Source organism: Podarcis bocagei, assembly GCF_964188305.1.
Source record: "Podarcis bocagei genome assembly, chromosome: 14".
NCBI lineage: Eukaryota > Metazoa > Chordata > Lepidosauria > Squamata > Lacertidae > Podarcis > Podarcis bocagei.
In genome coordinates this window covers 39,514,845-39,531,731 of record NC_138139.1, presented here as the reverse complement: position 1 = coordinate 39,531,731, position 16,887 = coordinate 39,514,845, and the positions used below count along the sequence as shown (strand labels likewise).

The window sequence follows — 16,887 nt, the reverse complement described above, 5'->3', positions numbered from 1 at the left end:
GGCGGGAGTGTAAATGAAAAGGCTGCAGGCTAAGTTACTCTTAAGAGATTCACTTATTAGGATTCATTTATTTGTGTATTTTAAAACATATACATTGCTTTTCTTTGTATGAAACTCAAGCGGCTTGCAAGAAACCACCCCATATACAGAGTGGTATTCAACTAAGTTTAATTCAGAGCAGACATACTGAAAATAATGGACCTAACTTAGTTACATACTGCAAATCAAACTATCCAGATGACCAGTTAGCCATAGTATTTATGCCCTTTGTCAGTCCTTTGTAAAGCCTTTAGATGCAACCATGGGGTTTTGAGGGAAGGTAGTTGCAATCGAAATTATTTGACCCCCATTGCAAATCGGGTTTATTATCAAAATCTACACACTTTCAGCTGTTTGCAATGAGCAAATCAAACAAAAGCAATTAAAAAGCTCAACACAACGGATAGAAACAATGAAGCCCTTGATCTAGTTGCATCAGGTGTGCTTGAGACAACACCTGCTGTATTTGTGCTTTTGGGTGGGATTCTGTTCAGGGGGTTGAATAATAGTGAGACTGGAGAAGTCTGTGTTGCAATTTCAGCTGAATTTGGGGAAACCACTTGAAGCATCCATCATGTTGAGCTATTTAAATTGCTTTTGTATGATTTGCTCATGGCAAACAGCTGAAAGACTGTAAATTTTGATAATAAACCTGATTTGCAATGGGGGTTGAATAATTTTAATTGCAAGTGCAGATGATAGTGCACTGCTAACAGTTTGGATGTGCAACACAGATTACCGTATACTATACAATATGCTCCCCCATCACCCTTTTTTCCTCAAGCTGCAGATATTTCTTGCTGTTGTCAATAATCCAGCCTCGAGTGCCATAAAATTTAAAACTGAATTGTAACAAAATGGTGTTCAGTGAAACTCCTGTTCAGGATTCCCTTCAGTGAGCCATGGCCCCTTGTACAGGGTGCTCTATTTCCCCTCATTTATTGGTTTCTCTTCAATCAGCATTCTGTGGGCACTGTGCATTCTTGGTCCTCATCAGGCTGTTTTGGGGGAACCCCCAAGGATTTTTCTCCTCCAAAAGAATTATTGTTCTTCTGCAAACCTTGGGAACCCTCCAAATATACCATGCATGGGTGGTGCCATTTTGGCTATGTAAGTATTGGAGCTCAGCCCCAAACATAAAAATAGGTAGGGTAACTTGAAGGGCCTGTAATCTAAGGATGGGTGTTCTCCGTTACACAGATCTAAGTACATAACATGTACTTTAGAGAACTTATTTTTCCCCTGTTCCACTGAGGTAGCGGTTCAAGTCATATTCCCAGTCAGAAGAAAATCTATCAGTGCTTAGGGTAAAAATGACAGCAAACACATGACTTAGACCAAGGATTAGTATGTATTTATGCACAATCATAAAAACAACTTTACAAGTTGAATTGAAAATTGAAAACAGAAGAAGTTAACAGCTTTTGTATATTATATTAAATAACCCAAACACCTTTTCCTTTTCCAAAAATTGGTAAAGAATAAATAATATAATTTACAATATGGTACAAAAAAATAATCAGTTAAGGACAGGCATTCTTGCTTTATACATACACTATATATGTATATTTATTATCTATAAAACAAATTCACATCTCAAAACAAGACAGAAAACCTTTAGATGATATGGCTTAACTATTATTAAAATATACAGCAACAAAGTCTGCTGTCAAACCCACAAGCTCTAAAGCCAGTTATCACATTTTGGCAACTAATGATAACTTACTGCTGTAGTGCTTGCAAACGTTTTCACTTGTTTAGCATTTACAGATCACTTGGGGAGTCTGGAGAATTGAGTTTTTAAAAGGGCTCGGTAACTCAAAAGTGCAGTATTTTCCTTACAAATGTATCCAACTTCTTTGTGTGTGTGCATATGCGTGCATGTGATTAAAAAAGTAAACCCAAAATGAAATACTAAAATCCAACTGTCAAGTCAAAAAGTCAGTGGACAAGACATCTTGGCTGATATGATTTAAGTTGCTGGCTGGAAAGCATTAAAGATAGGAGAGAGATAATGAAAAGGGTTGTGTAACGCCAACTTCAAACAACTTTGCTTTAAAAAAACAACCACCGTGTTGTTTGGACACAATTCATAGGGAATTTGCTCCTCCAAAATTTTTGTTAATTTCAATGGGCTTTGTGGAATGAAGTTACTGTTAAGTTCTATGCTAGAGATTACAGAAAAATATTCAGAGGAGTTAACTGGCCTATCAAAATGCAATGCAGAAGCAATACAGGCACTCAGAATCTGGCCAATAAATTAGGTTGTATTCTTTTTTAAAAAAATTTCAGGCTAGGAATATTAATATCTGATTCCCAGTGCCCTATTCTGTGGATCTACAATAGTGATGGGAAAGCTGTGGCCCTCCAGATGTTATCAGATTCCAACTCACACCAGCCCAGGTAGCATGGCCAATGAATGGTCAGGGATGATGTCAGATGGCGTCCAGCAACATCTGGAAGGCCAGAGATTCCCTATCCCTGGTCTACAAGACATATTTTTCTTCACTGCATATATACTAGGAAGCATACCAATTTATAATACACCTGTTAACAAACCATGTGATAGCAGAAAAAAACTGAAGCATATAGTTTTTTAGGAATCTCACTCATGAATGGAAACCAGCTATATCCACAGAACAACCTCAGGCAAATGTGAAGGTAAGGCAAGAGGACAATTCACCTTCAAAGTAGTTGGGTTTGCAGATTGTTTGAAACTTGCTGAAATGCATTCTGAGACAAACTAAGTAAAAGTTCATTATTAGTTCAAAGGGGCTGAAACAGTACAATTCAAAACCAACTCCTGCATTCAAAAAGTCAGTGGCAGCCCTAGAATCAATGTTGTGTCTCAAATGTATGGATGCTTTGGTAACTCAACACCAGAAAGCTCCAAAATGGACACATTACTAATGCTTCATTGAGAGTAGCAGCAGTTACTGACTGGAAGTTAAACATTATTATTGGTTTTTTATTTCAAGTGCACAATTCATGTAATTTTATATGCAAGATAAAAGGCCAAATGGCCAGTGTTTATAATCTCTATGGACTTCTATCTTTAGAAACTGGAAAGGTGATTAGCAAGAATTTGGAAACTGAATTTGCATGGGAAAAATACTTTGGGAGAAAGAGGAGTTGATAGAGAAACTTTACTACATAACTGTTTAGAATTGGACAATTGGCTCCTTGTTCTGTCTACTTTTCTGATGCTCTGGTTCTGTTTCAGGCAACAAAGGATATTAAAATCTGCAGGCCTCGTCATTGATAAAAATAGCTATGACACAACATTCTATCTTTTCTCAAACGGAGGAAGATGGCAGCAGAAGGTAAATCTGTCAGCACACAAGGGACAAATTTCCAGATCCCATTAAGCTGTAAGGCTGGTAAATAATCTGGGCACATGGAGGGATTCATAAGCTTGCGACAAATCCATCCTTTTAGCAATAGGAGGAATGGAAATGGTGGGGCATAAGAGACTATAATCAAAAAGAACAGATGTTTCTGAACTATACTCCCATCAGTCCCAACAAGTATGGCCAATGGATAGGGGTGATGGGAATTGCAGTTCAGCAACACCTGGAGGGCCAATGGCTCCCTACATCAGAAACAGAATGTTAAGAATGATTTCATTAAAAAACCAACCCACCCACACCTGCAGACCTATAACGAATTAACGTAAATGTCCACAGGCAATGTCTCATATGAACAAAGGCCTTTTGTGGATGATAGAACTGATAACATTTCAAGGACGGATCAGAAAATGGGCTCTGCCTGAAATGCTCCTGCAAAAAAAATGCAGACAGGTAGAATAAACATGTTTTGGCACAGCGGTATCTAGGCCATGTTGCTAAATGCATAATCAGAAATCACCATACACAAAGAGTCCAAATTTTCTTCTATAATGAAAAGCCTTCACACACTCACATGAATGCATCATTGCATTTTACAAAACATTCTGTCTGCTTTTAGAAGAGAATAAGCAAGCCCCAGCACACAAAGAGCTCTGTATGGGGCTTTCAAAACTGCTGGACCACTAGTCTGATAATCAGTAACAGGGGATGGCAAGAATGCTTTTGCCCTGAAGTATTACAAATGTGTGCTCCTAAGTAACCATGGCAGAATCCTAGAAAGAGGGATTATTTGCAAAACAAACAAACAAACAAACAAACAAACAAACAAACAAACAAACACGACAGTGATGTCAGGGAAAGACAATGCTATGATAATCCCATGAAAGTATACATGATTCTGATATTCTACAAAAACTGAAGTTGTGGACAGTTTCCTGTTCAGGTGATGAGCTCAGCCATTCAAGAGATGAACACAAATATAACACAAATTAAGTCTTTAAACCTAGGACAGCCTCTCCAGTTCTGCAAATATGCAGAGCTTGGAGATATACTAGCAGACTGCTTGACTGCCCTTGAAGATAGAATGATTCAGGAACAGTTTCAGAAAAGGGGTCCCGAATACGGTCCCAGAAATGCAGGAACCATTGGAGATTGGCAGTGACTTTTAGGTCCCTTTGCCAGGGAAAGTCATTCTGGTGAGACCACCTCACCACTGTGGGCAAGCTTCCAAAGTCACCTTCCCATCTAATGCTTGATAAAGACAGTAAAGGGTGAGGGGTTATCACCAGAGAACAGGGCATCTTTGCAAAGCAGAGTTCCAGCTAGTATTTTTTAAAAATCTGCTTAATTTCACACTAGTATTGATTAAAGGTTTCCCATTACCCACAAGTGAATAGCATATCCTAAAGAATGCAATTTATATAGGCTTTCATGAAGAAGCTGAACAACTTGAACTGCCATGTGGGAAATAACTTTACAAAAGTGGAATAGCAGCTTTCTCACCTCATTTGCTGGACAAAGTAAAAGCATTACCTTTCTACTGTCATAGGAAAGAGTACTGTAAAATGCTTTATTCTTGTAGAATTCATTAGATAAAGCAAGTGAATATTTAAAAGGGAAGGAGGAAAATATGCAGAGAAGTTAACAAGGGGAAAGAGAATGAATTGGGAGTGAGGTTAGAGAGCCTCCTGAAAAAGTTTCTAGTCCTCAAGAGAAAAAATGGAATATAAGAGCCCTTGGGGAGTAAGACCACCTTTGCATCAGGAAGTGTTTGCTGTAAGAAATAAAAACTAAAAGCAAGCAAGCAGAATCAGTCAAAGGGATGCTGGTTAAGGTGGTGTGCGTATATTTGTGTGCACACACGTGCACAGGCACACCACATCCATCTACAAGAATAAGGAAGGGAGCATTCTTAAGGGGCTCTCAGATCCTACTCCAGTTTTTATTTTTAAAGTAGGAACAGACACAGCGCTTTTCATGCCATGCTGGAATGTTGATGAATGTGAGTGAATCAAAAAGAATTCTGGTAAAAGCAAAGTGGTATTAACTGCTGCCTGACAGGAAAGTGCAAGGAATTATCAATCTGACTGACTGGTCAACAATGCCAATTGTGATAGACCAAGAGAGGAGTATATTTATTCATTTATTCATTTTTTAAAAAAAGATAAAAAAATAGCATACCATCTTATGACCCCCACCCTCCAGCTTAAATGCGGATATGACAGCAAGGGTTTGGTTTACTGTATAAAAACATAGCTTGTGGGATTTCTTGCCCAGAGCATAAACCCAGGGCTGTCTTGTAAACTCCACTAGTACTGTAATCAGCTTACACATGTCATTTCCTATAATACTGCTCCCAGTTGTATTGTTCCTAGCATATTGCACATTCCAGGAACTGTAGACTGTTGAAGACAACACTGATCTTCTTATGAGGCATGCTCTAGTCAGGACAACAAAAGTATCCACTGCATAGCTATGACATCACTTCTCTCCAGGTTACATAGCTAGTTCAATGGTTTCCACCAGCCAGCTGGGTGAATGTGCTCACTGAGAGAGGTCACCAATGGGAGGGCCATCACTTCCTCCATCAAAGTGGATCTCTCGGCGGTTTGGCTCAGGTATTGACAGCTCCTGGGCAAGGTCGTTGAAACGAGATATGTAATCTATACTGTTCTCATTCATCATGCAAGCCAGCTGAGAATCTACTATCTAGAAGCAAAGAAGGGATGGGGGAGAAAAGAGAGGGTAGGTTATTTACAGTTTAGGTCTTGCCACTTTTGCTTGGCCATATCAGAAAGTCTGGAGAAGCTAAACTGAACATAGGCCAGGTTGGGTGTACTCAGCAGGGAAAAGTAAATCCCGGATGTTGCACTGAGCACATCCAAAATCTGTGCTATGACTACACTCTGCAAATTACTCTGCCTATAATGCTTGAGTTTAGAGACTCTGGAGAGCAAGACGTACAGTGGGACATGAGAAGAATCTGCAGATTTGTGCATTTTATTATGTTCCAGCAGGGGGCGACCCACATGTTCAGGAAAAAAGGCCACCCCTAAACTGTGGAACTCCTTCCCTACTGTGTTTGACATATGCATTACGTAGTTTTCATACCATGTTGAAGATGCACCTCTATAACCTGGCCTTTGACACCCGAGATTTTCATTTTAGGACCCACCCCACTGCCTTGACTGTAATCTGTTTTAACTGTTTTAAATACTGTATTTTAAAAATCATTGTAACAAGGTGAGTGGCAGGCAAGAAATCAAACAGATAAATAAATTATAGTACTAAGGTAGAGTTCAGGTGAGCAGCTCACAGCTTTGGAAATCCTGCTAAGTCAAAAGCTCCCCGAATGCACAAAAGAACCCACAAAGTGGAGGACTAGAACTCTTCTCCCTGAGGGAGCTGTGTTTGTATGTGGGTTGGTGGTGATGCTGTGCATTGGGGAGCATTCTAAAGTTATTGATGTAATCTGCCTCAGGAAGCCTATAGTCTTGAACAGTGGCTTACAAATATCTGAAATAGATGAACATTAATTGGGAAATGACAGCAGAGCTCATCCTAAGTCCGGCCGCTGCAGATCAGGTATAGCCAGAAGAGAAAAAGGCCATTATTTCTATGCCAAACAGTTATGAGGATTCCAAATCTAATAAACCTTGCAAATTAAAGCAAGTGGGAGGATGCCTTCCTCCACTAGAGGAGATAAAAAAAGAATACAGAGATTACTGGAATTCTCAGTTTTGTGTTAAATACTAAATAGGAAAGGCTGAGTCACATGCCGAACCCACACATCTATTCATCCGTTCAGTGCACTCTCCAGCAACTAAAAAGGGAAGCAACTGCAGTTTAGCAATCCTGTGTCACCAGCCTTGGTCCTATTATTAAATGGTTGTGGTGATGGGGAAATTCCTCTCCTTAGCCATTTCCAACAGAACAAATTAGCTGGATTGCTAATTTATTGTGCAAGATCCGGAGGTTTTCCCTGAAGAAGATGGAACTTCTGTTGCAGCAGTTACTGCATTGTTCCACTATTGCACTCAAAAACAGTATTTTGCTGCTGGGAAATACCATCTCTTCCATTATGTACATAGGAGATGCATCAGGATTTGTGGATTTTACCCTTCAAATGTTAAAATGCAATTATAGCACATGCTTTGACTGATCACCTGGAAAGGGGGAAGTCTGGAAAAAATACTTCTACGCTAAGTGTCACAAGACTACTATCCCCTCTTTCAGCTGAAGGCTGGCACAGCATCGCACCAATTAAGTATGGACATACCTCAGCTACATCTGCCAGGGACCGGGACACAAAAGAGTCCCGCGAGTTTCCATCCAGCAGACTCGGTCCCAATAAGGAGGTGCTGCTTGTGTTACTACTAGTAGAGGTTGGCAGCATTTTCCGTCCCTTTTCTGGGGAAAGGAAGCTTGCTGTAAAAACAAAATGATAAAGTCAGCCAGTCAGTATTTTAATTGCTAGGTTTGAGGGATGGGGGAGGTACAAAGAGCTTCCTACAAGCTATTTACCCACTTTCCAACATATAATCAAGATGTGTGTACCCGATTTAACTGGGCAAAACCCTAAAAAAATTTACTTCCTCAACTGCAAGGGATGCAGAATCTTTTGGACATATACTAGAATATCAATATGCACATCATTGGTATAGTATTATGTACCTCACATAATACATTACTTGATAGTGTAAATAACACAATTTTTGATTAGGAAAAACCAACCAAGCAAACCTTCAAGTTTCTGGCAAGACAAATAAGTGCCAATGTGCTCAGCTTTCAGAACTGGCATTTTCAGGATTCTGAGGGAGTAATATTTATGGGCTGGTTGTGACTCTCTTTGTTCATTTGAAGACTGCATTTGGATAGTAGGTATAGGCACTGCTAAATATGAGATTAAACAGTAACAATCAATAATGAAATAAAAATTCATGGATGAGGGCCAATAAGCTGTATTTGAATCCTGAGAAGATGAGTGCTCTTTGCGTGGGTGGTTCTCTGGGAAAGGCAAGCCACCCATTTTGGATGGGATTGCACTCCGTTTGAAGGAGGAGGTGCATATTTTGAGGGCATTCCTGGATACATCTCCATCACTAGAGGGCCAAGTGTCCTTTGTGGCTTGGAATGCCTTTTGCCAGCTTTGTCTGTTTTGCCAACAACGGCTATTCCTGGACATGGATAGCTTGACATGGATAGTCCTTGTGTTGGTAACCTTGAAGCTGGATTACTTCAATAAGCTCTATATGGGGCTGCCCTTGGTCATGATTTGGAAGCTTCTGCTGGTGCAGAATGTGGCAGCCAGATTCCTGATGGGGGCATCTAGCCAAGAACCTGTGACACAATTGTTAAAACATATGCACTTGGCTGCTCTTCTACTACTGAGACAGGTGCAAGGTCCTTAAATTAATTTATAAAGCCCTGAACTACTTAGGTCCAGATTACCTTATCAGTGATGGCCAAACTTGGCCCGCCAGGTATTTTGGGACTACAATTTCCATCATCCCTGACCACTGGCCCTGTTAATTAGGGATGATGGGAGTTGTAATCCCAAAACAGCTGGAGGGCCAAGTTTGGCCACCACTGGCTTAAATCCTTCTATCCCAACTCAATCACTGAGATCACCTGCAAGAGCACCATTAGTTGTTCCCCAAGTTAGTGAGGCTCATTTGACAGCAACAAGAAATTGAGTTTCCAGTGCCGTTACCCTAGTACTTCAGAATGCTCTGCTAATATTCAGCAGGTACCTTCTGTTTCAACCTTTAAGTGCCTGTTCAAAACTTTTCTGTGCTGACAGTTAAGAAAATATCATTTTGTAATAGTTAACTGACCTCTAATTTTAAACTTTCATATGGTTTTATGTACAATTGTAAAATTCTTTTGTGAATAGTAGGACAGGGTTAGCTCAGTTGGTAAAGCATGAGACTCTTAATTTCGGGGTCATGGGATGAAGCCCTATGTTGGGTGAACGATTCCTGCATTGCAGGGGGTTGGGCTAGATGACCCCCCGAGGTCCCTTCCAACTCCACAATACTCTGTTTCAATAAATAATTTTATAAATACAATGAGGGAAACAGTAGTAGTAGAGGCAATGCAGGAAAGGTGTACAAAGTTACAGTCGTTTGCAACAGTCTCAAAGCAATGCTGGGCTTGGATTGTGTCACTGGTACCATTCCTCCTGCCATTCCCCTAGCCTACCACATGGACTGGCACAATCCCCGTGTGACTTTCACCCATGTTCATGAAAATGTATGTTGACGTTTTTCACTACATTTATTTAAGCTGGGTCGTCTAGAGCATGAACTTTGGCAATGAACAAAGCTGACAACCCCTACCCTCAGGAGAAAGAAGGGGGGGCAGAATTGCAAGTCCAGTAAAAAAAGTCCAGATTACAACCAATGTAATCCCCTGTGCAGTACTACTCACAAAATAAGCTGCTGAGGGATGAGTCTGTGGAATCGTTGGGGTACCACTGTGGATCATGACTAGGAGAAGCAATCCAGTTCTGCTGGGGGCTGCAGGAAGGGGATGGAAGACTTTTTGAGCCATCGCTGCCATTCAGCTTTGCTGGGGACAGAGGAACATTCTCGCCTATTAAAAGAAAGTGACCAATTCTGTATGACAAACAGTTGGAGACTGCGTCCTTAAGGAAGCGTGGGCACTGCACACAGATATGACTTCCTTCCTGACTAACTCCAAACAAATGCTTGATGTGGGCCACACAGGAGACAAGACGTCCAAATTACCCCCTCCCAACCATAGCAGAGCAGCAACAATAGTCCCTACTGCAGAACTTACAAAAACTTGTCCCTTGATCTGCCTGGCTTTGAATCTAAATGGGGCAATAGTGAGAGGCCCAATTTTAAGAGGCCTAAACAAGTGCTATTCTCCTTGACTCAGGGAGGGTTCAAAGGAAATACTTCCATGATCTACTGTCAAAATTAAGATGGAATTCTGTCAAGAACATCTGCTGAGTTAAATCCAAAGAGTTAAAAAACAGCTCTGCCAGAGACACAGAAGTATGTATAAAAATGCACAGCCGACTTTCAAGAGAACATTCCTCTACTAAAAATCCTGACAGAATCAGAGCTGTAACAATTTTTTTGGATGCTTAACCACTGATCAGCTATTTAGATTAGTTTCATCTCTTACCATATTGACCAGAGCTGATTGCTATTTCAATGATAGAGTCACTGATCTGAGTAGCAGGTTCTCCTTGAGACAGAACATCCTCAGGGGGTCCAGGAAGGGAGATATCCAATAAAGCAGAGACATTGGGAGGAGATAAATGGGTACCAGAAGCATCAGATGAGGGAAGCGGAGGAGTGGCGAGACCATTCTGGAGGGAGGTTTTTGGCAGTTCTGGTAGAGAAAGGACAGGTGCTCCCTGTGGCAGCAAGCAGATATAATAATATTTCTAAGTCATTATTTGTATACATTTTCTGAAATTGTTGCACTGCTACTTTGCTTTTAAAGGCATAGGGATCAATCAAACTAGGAGTTAGCAATTCTGCCTATATTTCTTTGAACACAGAAAGCTTCCTAAAATTGAAGGATAGAATTGGTCCACCTTATTTAGCACCGTCTACCTGCAGATGCCAGGGACTGAACATGGTGTCCTCTGCATGCAAAGTGTGTGGCCAACCAATGAGCTATTGGCATGGTAAACTGCCCATCTATGCCCCTCTTTCCAATCTGGCACAGACATATTGTCACTGTAACTTCTGATTTTACAGATGGGAAAACTGATACCTATGGATCAGAAAGCCACACAAAACTGGGGTCAGGGCAACAAAAAGTGCACATTGCCAACAAAACACTCTTGAAGGTGGTGGTTATGGTGGAAATCAGATCTCCCAGAACTCTTGGCTGGCTGGCTAGAAAAAGCTGAGAAAGAGACATAAGAGATGGCTGTTTGGCTGCCTTTGAATCCAATGCTGTGCTTCTGTAGGAAGCAAGTCCCTCTTGAGATGCGAATGCTGGAAATCCCACCACTGTAGGCTCAGGTTATATATGTGTGTAAATGACACCATAGCTTCCACTGTTCCTTATTCCAAAGGAAGCACAAATCTGGGTTAAGTGCCAAGACCCCTGGAATCTCGCACTGCTAGAGTTATTGCCAATTGCTAGTGCTGCAGCAGTCACTATGCTCATCACACACACACACACACACACACACACACACACACACACACACACACGAGCTCTGCATAACATGACAGATGGCCTTTGGGTATCATTGTTTACACTCTCCATCACTACCACCTTGCATGTGTATATGTATATATGCACGTGTGTGTGTGTGTGTGTGTGTGTGTGTACACACGTACATATGTATGTACGTACGTACATACCCACATGCAGTGAGAGCACTTAAATCAGTCAACAAATATTATGTTTCTAAAACACATTGAAAGCAGAGAGGAAATCATGTTTGGGATTAAAACAGGTGTCCCTATGGCTATCAAAGTTTTGTGCTGCCCTTCTATAACTGCCTGCAAGGATTTCCAAGTATACATAGGATGGTAGATTGGAATGAGCCATCTGCCTGGCTGTTTCATGTCCCTGTCCTCCTATAAGAGAGCAAAGGGACAGCATTCAGAAACAAAGCTCCTTATTGCGAAGTGTGGAACCAAGCAGGAGGCAGGTCAGTGGACGCCAGGCTGACTGTCTCCACTTTTTGACTGCAATAGCTTCCACATCGACAATTCATATTCAGGAAAACATTGTGATGGACTGTGTCATTGCGTACGTCATTGCTAAAGAGAAAATGGGACTGAAACTTAAGTATGCCATTACAGCTATTGCTATAAAGATTGTAAATAGTGCCACCGTGATTAACTTATGACTGGTCAAGCAATATCACTTGACTGAGTTGTACAGCATCTGTGAGTGTTTCATCTGCTGACCACTGCTTCCCAGAAACTCTGCTAAATGGACGAAAGCTTCTAACAAGGTGCCTACATACAATTCTCACGCAGTGAAAGTGTGATGGACTGTGACCTTTAATAAACATACCCCAGGAAGCTCAACTCTGGGTTTCACATAAAGCATTAATATGCAGCAGAAAAGAAAAAGGTGTTTGTCACCCTGAAGGTCAAGTAGTTGTCAATCGAAAAGCTTGTATTTTACCTGGAAGCCATCCGGGATTGCCTCCTGCTCAGAGCATGGTGGTAGGCCAAGAAATGGAACCTGACACTCGTTGCTTGAGCCCTGGAAAGTGCAACCAAGAATGACCAAATCAGACTTTCAGGGGATGGAGAATACATATTTAACAAGGGCAGGCTGTAATGTGCCTGTTCCACTGCTCTCGTGGGGACTAGATTTATTCAGTTCCTGCCACAGCAAAATCCACCTTGCCAAAGAAATCCAAATTCAGAATTTAGATTTGCTGAAACAGTTTTACATATCATTTGTAACACACTCGCCCCATGAGGATTTTCCTGCCAGAATTTTAGAACATGCTGGGAAAATCCAAGACACTGGATGGCATGGAAGGAGGGGAATGCATGGTTTGCAGGAGAGTTGGGGAACCTTTTTGGCTCCACGGGCCAAATCTGACAGGTACACAGGCCAGCCACTTATAACCTGATGTCAGGTGCTGCTGAACAAAGGAAGCGGTTTGCAAGCTCAACTGAGCAGGATAAGTGGAGTGAAATCCTTCTCAGTTTGACTTTGTGTTCCTGTTGGGAACAGGCACGTGCAGTTAACACAGGATTTAATCCAGCCCATCAGGTGACATCACGGCCATGAGCCCTAGTCAGTATGGTCAATGGTAAGGGATGATGGGAGCTGTAGTCCAACGTCATCCAGAGTGCTACAGGTTCCCCAAAGGGGCAACATGTTGTTGACTAGGAATGTACACAATGAAGGTAACTGTGCACTGAAGAGGACCCTAAGCTACTTGACAAATATTGTCCAGTTGAAAATGCCCTCTTTCTGGGCAAGGTACTTCAGAGGGCAATGAGAGTTTAGCTGCACATTCTTGGAGGAAACTTATTATCTTGAGCCATTTCACCCTTTCCTTACCCCTAAGGTTGAAGTTTTTTGTACTTCTGTTATATTTTATTGTTTCTATACCATTTATATGTTATGTTTTGTTTCACAAAATTTTATTTTGTGTACTGCTCATGCTTTTTGTTATTGTTAATGCTGAACAGTCTAGAAAATTACAGAATAAAGCAGTAAGAGGAGGGAGTGAAATGCTGAATTTCACACTTTGATTTTAAATAAGCACCAAACTCTTTGACTGCAGGTTCAAGGGAGGGAGAAAATAATAGACAAGTCATCACAGCCATGTTGGGTGATATCGCTGGGCTTTTGGTCATGTTAGTCTATCATGCACATTGCAAGGTTCTATCCAGCAGTAGCCTAGAATCAGTTCTACAAGAATTAAACCTTAACAGAAAAGAAAACTGACCGCAACGATGGAGCCTCCATTGTGATGTGCCGCTGTTGAATCTTGCCCTGAAACCACCGTGGTCACTGCATCCGGTGACAGTGGGGATACGCCCGACAGGCCTTCAGTATCCAGAACAGGCAAAGGACTGCCAGGAATAATACCAGCACTTTGGGCTGCTAAGTCAATAGCACCTTTGAACAAAGAACAGAAAGCTAAGAGAAGTCTTCTTTCAGCAATTCACGAAATCAAACTGCTGTCTTATACATGGGCAATAGGTCTTAACAGCTTTTCTGTAGGAGTTGATATGTGCCAAAGTTATTTTTAGTAGTTTTTTCTGACACTGAATTATTAATATAGATCACCAATTCAGCGCCTTTTATCTCAAATTTTCAGTTCAACATATAGGAGCAAAAATTTCAGTGTTCCCTTTGGTTTTCAACTTGATATATCTTGCAGGTAATTATGCCTTTGGTCCTATTAGTTCTGAGGTCTGTCCTGGTATGAATTCCAGCAGCTTGAAAGGAGTGTTATTAAATTTAAAGGATACAATCTTATCCACCATCATCTAGGGAGGCATATCCTGTGAAAATGAATATGTACGTACTATATTCAATAACTATGTAGCAAGCAAGGAAAGCAACCCAGTGGTACATTGTTGTGTGTGGTTGCTCTACAAAATCTGGAGCCATCATCCACACCTCTGCCATCTAAATGCCTCCTCAAACAAAAAATCAGATGGCCCCATCTGCAATAGACATTTAAAGCAGTATTGTTCCACTTCCAATGGCTGTTCCACTTCTCCACAAAGAATCCTGGGAATGGCATTTGTTAAGGGAGTTGAGAGTTGTTAGGAGACTCCTATTCCCCTTCCAAGAGCTACAGTTCTCAAGAGTTCCCTGGAAAGACGGATTGGTTATTAAACCACTCTGTGAATTGTAGTTCTGTGAGAGGAATAGCAGTTGTGTGTATCCAACTTGGTTTTACTCAGAGTAAAAAGGTAAAGGTACCCCTGCCCGTATGGGCCAGTCTTGACAGACTCTAGGTTTGTGCGCTCATCTCACTCTAGAGGCCAGGAGCCGGAGCCGCCCGCAGACATTTCCGGGTCACGTGGCCAGTGTGACATCGCTGCTCTGGCGAGTCTGCACCAGAGCAGCACACGGAACGCCGTTTACCTTCCCGCTATAAAGCGGTGCCTATTTATCTACTTGCACTTAAGGGTGCTTTCGAACTGCTAGGTGGGCAGGAGCTGGGACCAAAAGACAGGAGCTCACCCCGCCGCGGGGATTCGAACCGCCGACCATGCGATCGGCAAGCCCTCGGCGCTGAGGATTTATCCACAGCGCCACCTGCGTCCCAGAGTAGACCCATGGAAATTAATGGACCCAAGTTAGCCATTTCCATTATTTTCAATGGGTCTAATCCAAGGAGAACTAGTACTGGATACAACCCAATGACCTGACTGCTAGAAGGCTATTGTTGCGGCTCAGCCTCTCAGGGCAAGGTACTCCTGCTTCTGCTAGATGAAAACATCTACGTTCTAGTTGAAAATCTCAACTTGTACTTATTGAGTGCAACAGGAAATCAGAGAAGGGGAGAGAAGACAAAATTCATGGATGTAAAATGATTAAGAGTAGTCGTTTCTGTCATTATAGCTACCACAACATTCCTGCTAAACCTGCCCTCCCCTCCCCGAACCACCGCCTTCCAAGGAGAAACCTACTGGACAGATGGTTGGTGGCTTGAGCTGGAAGGACCTTGGGAACAATGGGACGGGACACAGCTGCTTTCGTAAGTGAAGACTGGATCGGCCGAAAAGATCCCCTTCCTAAAAACGAAGTAAAAGCATGAATTTTTTTAAAGGTGGGAAACATTGTCATAGACAGCCAAAGAGCTACGCCCCTCCTTATGGCCAGTTCTCATTCTCTCCCCAGTGGGACATACAGAAGACAGGACTATTTACTGCAAATGGCACCTACAATAATCATAAAATTGTAGTATTGGAAGAGATTCTGAGTCATAAAGTCCAACGCCCTGCAATGCAGGAATCTCAACTGAAGCATCCATGACAAGTAGCCATCCAACTTCTGCTTAAAAACCTCCAGCAAAGGAGAGTCCACAACATGTCATGTCTACTGTCAAACCAAATCCAGCTTCCATTTCAATGTTTTTACTGACAATATTGTCCTTCTGCATGAGAGGAAGAACTCCGTGAAATTAAGTGGAACTATAGGCAAGAAATAGGAGGAACACAAGCTTACGCCCTCAAAATATTCAAGTCTTGTGAACCTCTAATCTTTACACACTTCACAGGGGTGTTAATGGTGCAGAATTTGCTGAGAAACAGGATCCACAGATTTCCATGGGGCTTACTTCCCTGCAAGTGTGCTTGCTATTCTAGGTTCCTCAGAGAGGAGGTTGCATTCACATGCAGCAGCAAGTAAAATAGTGTCCTACCTCGCAGGGCTGTTGGGGTGGTAAAACACAGGAAGGGCTGTAAAATACTCCATGGGTAGAAGGGTTCACTGGTAGGGAGTGAGGGGCTGAAACTAGTGGAAGAGTATTTCACTAGTCTTTCATAGAGTAAACTAAACACCCTGTTTGGAGTACATACACAGTTGAAGCTCACCTGTTGCAGAAGAGTTTGATAAGATGGAGAAGGAACAGACGTGCTGGGAGGAATTTCCAGATGGCCTGGGTAGCAGCGTTCTCTGAAAAAGGCAAGGCAAGACGCCTTTAAAAACAACAACTTAGGAAATGCAGCACTGGCAACTTACCATGAATGATCCTCTGCTGGTCATGCAGGCAACATTTTAGGATCCTAGACCATGTTTCCCTATATCTCCTAGGTTGGGGTGGGGCTAGGAGAGGTATCCCGGAAAGCTCCCACATGACCACAGGGGAAAGCATCACATGGTACATTTATGCTGCTTCAGGGGTGCTACCAACATTAATTTTTTCCATCACACACTAGACTCTGCCCACTTTTGCCTCTGGTCTCACTCACCACTGGCATGTAGTTTGTGCATGGCTGCCCAAAAGGGAATGGGGCTCTTGGGTGGGAAAGGGTTCCTCATTCTTGCACTAGAGGATGGT

At 42.0% G+C, this 16,887-nt stretch overlaps 1 protein-coding gene across 5 annotated transcripts in view; it reads right to left on the bottom strand.

Annotated features, from left to right (window-relative positions):
- Positions 1 to 4,205: 4,205 nt before the first annotated feature.
- Positions 4,206 to 16,887, bottom strand: part of CRAMP1 (cramped chromatin regulator homolog 1) — a 40,965-nt gene continuing 28,283 nt past the window's right edge. For all 5 annotated transcript variants that reach the window (XM_081170315.1, XM_081170313.1, XM_081170317.1 and 2 more), the window contains exons 14-21: positions 16,421 to 16,502; positions 15,515 to 15,619; positions 13,813 to 13,985; positions 12,525 to 12,605; positions 10,545 to 10,779; positions 9,819 to 9,983; positions 7,666 to 7,814; positions 4,206 to 6,095 (exon numbers count right to left, since the gene is read on the bottom strand). In XM_081170315.1, coding sequence (XP_081026441.1) covers positions 5,931 to 6,095; positions 7,666 to 7,814; positions 9,819 to 9,983; positions 10,545 to 10,779; positions 12,525 to 12,605; positions 13,813 to 13,985; positions 15,515 to 15,619; positions 16,421 to 16,502 — 1,155 coding nt within the window. In that variant the 3' untranslated portion in view covers positions 4,206 to 5,930. The remainder of the gene's footprint in view (positions 6,096 to 7,665; positions 7,815 to 9,818; positions 9,984 to 10,544; positions 10,780 to 12,524; positions 12,606 to 13,812; positions 13,986 to 15,514; positions 15,620 to 16,420; positions 16,503 to 16,887) is intronic.